Here is a 6,119-nt window from a genome sequence, read left to right as displayed (position 1 = left end):
ATGAGAGCAATGTAGGTACATGCATAGTTAAGATACCACTTGATTATTGCACTGTGCACAACTTGGGAAAATTTCTAGGAAACCTTGTTTTGCGTACTTAAGCTGAGTTTTGGACTGTTGAAATAGTATTTTGGGCCATGGGGCTACAATTGTTTTGGCTCATCTAGAAAGACGACAACCAAGCCTAAAGGGCCTTTTTTTTAAAGAAACAAAACCGAAAACACCAGTTTGTACTGCTGCCAAAAAAAACAGAAAATCTCTGCATAAACAGCACCTAGACCCATTTCTAAGACTGGCTATGGCAGTTTTGATTCAAGTTTCCTAACAATTCATGGTAATAGACAAAACAGTTCCTCATTTTTAGCACCAGCATATTTGCAAAGCCAACTGAAAAAATATCACCAGTTCAACAAAAGCACCAAAAACACCTAAAACCTGAGAAAACATTCATAAAGCTTCAGACTGGTAACAATGCTGCAGCTGCATATTTGGAAGTTGAGGTTATTTATGCACTATGGTATCCTGTTACAGTATTAAAATAGCTGGGGTTTAATCAACTACTCAATGGTAAAAGCACCATGAGTTAATTTTTCTATTTAGCCAGCTGAACTGTGTTAAGACACCCAGTTAGGTGCCTACAGGTGAATTGGAATACAGAGGCTAGAAAGAAGGCACACAGCCTATGATTTTTTTGTTGAATCAAGTGAGATGCAGCAAACCACTGTAGTAATAGGAAAAGAGTATTAGGATTATACCACCTGTAGTACCTTGTCCGAGGGCTTGATCACATTGTAAATTTGCCACTGGTAATCCATTTTACACCAGCCCCAAATTGGAAAGATGCAAAGGGAATTCCAATTACACCGAGATTTAACCAAGGGTTATTTCCAAATTACCGTATTTTTTTGCTCATAAGACTCACTTTTTCCCTCCTAAAAAGTAAGGGGAAATGTGTGTGCATCTTATGGAGCGAATGCAGGCTGTGCAGCTATCCCAAAAGCCAGAACAGCAAGAGGGATCGCTGCTTTCGCTGCACAGCGATCCCTCTTGCTGTTCTGGCTTCTGGGATTCAGAATATTTTTTTCTTGTTTTCCTCCTCCAAAAACTAGGTGCGTCTTATGGTCTGGTGCGTCTTATGGAGCAAAAAATACAGTACTCAGTGTTGGTTTTGATCAGCCTTCTCAAGCCTGGTGCACCCAGGATGTTTTGGACCTTAATTCCCAAACAACCCTAGTTAGGGGTTGATAGGAGTTGTAGTCCGAAACATCGGGGGCACCAGGTTGGAGAAGGCTGGCTTGTATTAATTTAGGGCTATGGTATTCAACCCTGCCCACCAGCTATAGGCTTCAAAGCCTTAGCTTGATAGTGTTGAGTGTAAACTCTCAACCAAGATTATCACATCAGGAGAGGATAACTATCCTCAGGTAAATTAGTGAGCAAGCCCAATCCAAATGAAACAAAAATAGACAAAAACTAAGCTGAGTGTACTTGATTATATGAACAAGATGTAGCACGCGAAAACAGATAACGAACTGCAATTAATTGTAGGAAACCCTTAAAATGCCTTGCTAATATTTGGTTGATTGGTAGAATACATTTCTTTTAGGTTGTCATGGGAACAGTGTGCCGCCACACAAAACCCGCCTTGCATTCTGTGCGGCTGGGCAGAACCTATAATTAAGATGCCACATGCAAACAGGATGGAGTAGACTTTAAAGGTTGATGGCGGTTGAGAGCAGAGGAAGGACTCACCACAGTTATGCCACCAACATTTTCAAACCTTGAACGTAATGACCAGAAAAGCTTTGGGCTAAGAAGGTGATGGTGTAAGAGGGCAAAGGTAAAGCACTGAACCCTGGGAGATTCCTTAAAAGAGGGAATAAATATAGTCAGTATGTAGCAAAATTCCACAAGATCAGACTACGGATCCATACAGTACTTTGGAGGAGATGAGGTCATCACAGGGGCACCACAACACTCTCTTCCCCATAGGATTGTCTGTGGTTGTAACAAAGCTGGAAAAGCTGAGAAGGATGCGGTGGCTCAGTGTTGACTAAAATACATTTGTCTTCTGTTGAGGCGATAATGAATTGCTGGGAGAAATAGAGGCTTCTCCCACTTCCGTTCCAGCACATTGCATATTGCACTATAACACACCAGTGCTATTTTAAACAAGTAACTCCTGTAATGAACAAATATCCAAAAGGCAAAGCAGGTCACATTAACCTTGGTATGCATGGATAGAATCCCCACTGACGTCCAAGGGTGTGTCATCGACCTGTGCCAAGGTTGCTAGAACCGGACCTGAAATTGGTCTCGGCTAGTCATACAAGGCTGTGGGATGGGGAGGAAGTTGAGATTTGCACATGCCCAGCATGTCTTCTTCCTGGAAACAAAGCCCGTGCGAAACCCCAGGTCAATGAAGGAAGAACCGGTGTGGAGTTCAGAGTTGCAAGATGACCTTCAATGTCTAAACTTCAGGGTATTCACAGCTTCAGCATTCTTCATGACTGAATTCTAGGAAAGGGAAAATGATTGTGAGTATTTGTTCAATGGATGGTAATTTAGGTAAGAGAAGCAAGAGAAGAATAGTACCTCTAAAATGGAAATACTTCAGTCTCTTGTAACTGTTCTCACTTCACAGTTATAGACCGATTCTATATGTGTTTATTCAGAAATAAGGCCCACTGAATGTAATAGGACAATCATCCCCAAACTTGGCCCTCCAGCTGTTTTGGGACAACAACTCCCATCATCCCTAGCTAACAGGACCAGTGGTCAGGGATGATGGGAACTGTAGTCCCAAAACAGCTGGCGGGCCAAGTCTGTAATAGGACTTGCTGCTAACTATAGGATCTCAGCTTTAATTATATATACAGTGGTACCTCAGTTTACGAACTTAATCTGTTCCGGAAGTCCGTTCTTAAACCAAAGCCATTCTTAAACTGAGGCACGTTTTCCCTAATGAGGCCTCCCACTGCCGGTGCCCTTCCACCGTTTGGTTTCCATTCGTAGACCAAGGTAAAGTTCGCTAACCAGGACACTACTTCTGCTTTTGTGGAGTTCATATACTGAGTTCATAAACAGGGCTGTTCTTAAACCAAGGTGCCACTGTAGTTCTGTGTTACAAGCCGGTGGCTGTAGAAGGAGAGGATGGAGGAAGCCTACTCACATTGGATTCTTCTTTCTAAAGCACCCACCCAAAAAACCTATTTGTAAATGCCTTCGTATATGACAGAAGCAGTCAAATGTAGCTGCTCCCTGCCCCTCAAAGAAAAATGGAGCTGGCCCAGACTGACAATCCCCAACATCTCATAGTCAGCTGACAAGGCCACAGATTGAAGACTTGACACTGAACACGGTGGAGTTCTGGTCTGAGGTATATTGCTACATAGCACCTGCTGTCCTTTACATGCCTCACCTCCTGACGTACTCTCGTATTCCTTACAGCACTGTAGGGGGGTGGTACTGCTGCGTTCATCCTGGGCAACGCAGCTCTGTTGCTGGCAGGAACCGGATTAGCAGGAAGAGCTTTCTGAGGTGGTCGTGGTCTGGAAGAATCCTGGGACAAGAAAGTAAGATCTAGCAGGGATCTTCTTTTAAAACAACAACAACCTTCCAACTATCCAGTTGCCAGGATGGGCAAAACTCTGTGTTATCTTTATTCCCTGCTTTATGATCTACAGAAATGCTAGGCACCAGGAAAATAGAGCAATGCATTTTTATTCTTCAGAAATGCATGTAATGAGGCAAAAGTCTGGATTTCCCTTTCAGAAAAGAAAAATATGGCCTTAATTCATTTGCATGTGAAAACACATGCAAAAGTTTGGGGCTGAGCTCATATGAAGCACAGCCAACTGGCAATAGGATGTATGCCAATATAGCTATACTTGTGTTTTTTCAGTGTTGATATACACAGTTGGTGGGGAGGGGCAATACGTGTCCTGCTTCTACCAAATGCATTTTCCCACGCTGAAGCAGAACTAACTATACTAAAGTTTTATTAGCCCTCATTTACTAATATGTACCAATAGTAAGGCCAAAATCAGCTCTTAGGCACCATTAACTCACATATTCACTCTATTTTTAGCAAGCTGTGGGAACAAGTTATTTCCACGGGTGTAAAGATATCAATCCATATAAAAATACTCACCTGAGAAACAATGACTTTTGGTGCTGGTGGCGCTGGCCTGCTTGGAGGAGTTCGCTTGGGGAAATTATTTGCCTCACTCTGATACCCGAGAAAGGGAGGTTTCTTTGTGTTAGCTGGGAGAGCAGGTGGTGGTGGTGGTGGTGGTGGTGGTTGCGCATGAATTTTGAGCTCTGGAGGTGGTTCACAGTAGAGCACTTCAGGCTTTGCAGGGATATTCTGTATGCCAATAGCCTGCATGCAATCACACAAAGAGCAGGTGATCTTTCTAAAATCACTCCTGCATTTACATTGTCTAGGTTTGCTCCTGCTGAGACACTTCAAATGACCCAATATGAATAGATTTATTAACCAACCACAGAATCTCAGTGCTGCTTACAAACACCATGCATTTAAAGCATCCCCCAAGAATCCTGGAAACTATAGTATGTCAAGGGTGCTGGGAATTGTAGCCCTGTGGTGGGTAAATTGCAGTGCCCAGGCATTTTTAGTGTGTGTGTATGTTCTTTAAAAGTACACAAAGTCCTGGTCCCATATACATTCCTTGTGTACTCCTTGTGTTTATTTATGAGCACTCCTTGTGTTTATTTATGAATTTTTGCAATTTCTCTCCCACTACTTGGCTCCATTAAAGCCCTTAGGGTGAGTTACATCTAATATAAACAACACAAATGAATTCTTTAAACATTGACATTAATACATTCATGCTGGGTCAAATGCGTGCAGGCAATCATTTACCGTGAGAAAAGGGTGCTTGCGAGAGCCCAAAGAGGTTCCCTAAACAATCACTTTCACCTTGTGTCTCTAGGATGTAGCAAGAGAAGCAGCTTTGCAGTTCCAGCAGATTGATTGATTGGATCATGTGTTTTACAATGCATGGGAATTATCAGCATGGATCAGTAGTGGGTTAGCAATACAGTGGTACCTTGGTTCTCGAACTTTATCCGTTCCGGGAGTCTGTTTGACTCCCAGAACTGTTCGAAAACCAAGGTGCAGCTTCCAATTGGCTGTAGGAGCTTCCTGCACTGAAACAGAAGCCATGTCGGATGTTTGGCTTCCAAAAAACATTCGCAAACTGGAACACTTACTTCCAGGTTTGCGGCGTTCAGGAGCCCATTTGTTTGTCAACTAAGCTGTTCAAGAACCAAGGTTCTACTGCATAGAGAAGATCAGGTGTTATTCAACATGGCAGCTGTAAGTAGTTTCAGCTTTCAGGTACCTTTCTCTGTTCCTGGGGGGTTTTCAGCTTGAAGGCTGGGTTGGCATGCCCAGTCACACCACTCTGAATGGGAGGAGCGGTACTGCTTGAGGAAAACAACAGGAAACAAATATTACAAGGAAGCTGCCTCTCATGGTATATATTTAACCATTTCATGTAGCTGAGTCAGAGTCATGTATCAAAAACAAATAATCTAATCAAAACCCAAATAATCTAATTTAGGATAGAATGGGAGTGAGACTGAGATGTTTGGCTCCCATTCTATCCTAATTTAGATTATTGGAACAACGTTTTTGCAAGAGGCCAATATATATTGTAAGTTGATTTGAGTTTATTTTTTTGTAAATTTAAAAAGGAAACTAATAAGTGAATATAATTACAAATAATAATTATAATAATCTGGCCAACTCAACTGCAATAATCCAGGCTCATTTACGGGCAGTGAGTACTGTTGATAAACTAAATTTTGCAGCAGGAAGTCTCTGCATGATGAACACTAAATGGGCTAAATGTCTGAGGTGGGAAGTAATTGGAATTTCATAAAAGAAGAAAGGAACTAGTTTAAACATCTTCCCTTTTCAGTATCTATATCTTTGTTGTTGCATATGCAAGAAATACATTTGTTTTTCAGTATATCTGTATCCTGGCCTTTCTCCAAGATACATGGTGTGCAAGGCAACTTGCACATGCAATCTCAGACTTCTTTATCCCGGCATCAGAAATGGAAACACATCTGTTACTGTCATGCTA

General features: G+C 42.0%; 1 protein-coding gene across 2 annotated transcripts in view; it reads right to left on the bottom strand.

The window, feature by feature from the left end:
• Positions 1–1,159: 1,159 nt before the first annotated feature.
• The window catches only part of ADAM19 (ADAM metallopeptidase domain 19), a 49,539-nt gene continuing 44,579 nt past the window's right edge, over positions 1,160–6,119 (bottom strand). The window contains exons 20-23 of one of the 2 annotated variants that reach the window (XM_083603820.1): positions 5,370–5,454; positions 4,154–4,384; positions 3,422–3,562; positions 1,160–2,517 (exon numbers count right to left, since the gene is read on the bottom strand). In XM_083603820.1, the coding sequence (XP_083459946.1) occupies positions 2,464–2,517; positions 3,422–3,562; positions 4,154–4,384; positions 5,370–5,454 (511 nt within the window). In that variant the 3' untranslated portion in view covers positions 1,160–2,463. The remainder of the gene's footprint in view (positions 2,518–3,421; positions 3,563–4,153; positions 4,385–5,369; positions 5,455–6,119) is intronic. The other variant, XM_083603821.1, reaches the window with a different exon arrangement.

The sequence above is a fragment of the Podarcis filfolensis genome (genome assembly GCF_964270895.1).
Source record: "Podarcis filfolensis genome assembly, chromosome: 2".
NCBI classification, from domain to species: domain Eukaryota; kingdom Metazoa; phylum Chordata; class Lepidosauria; order Squamata; family Lacertidae; genus Podarcis; species Podarcis filfolensis.
This window is presented reverse-complemented; position numbering and strand designations above follow the sequence as displayed.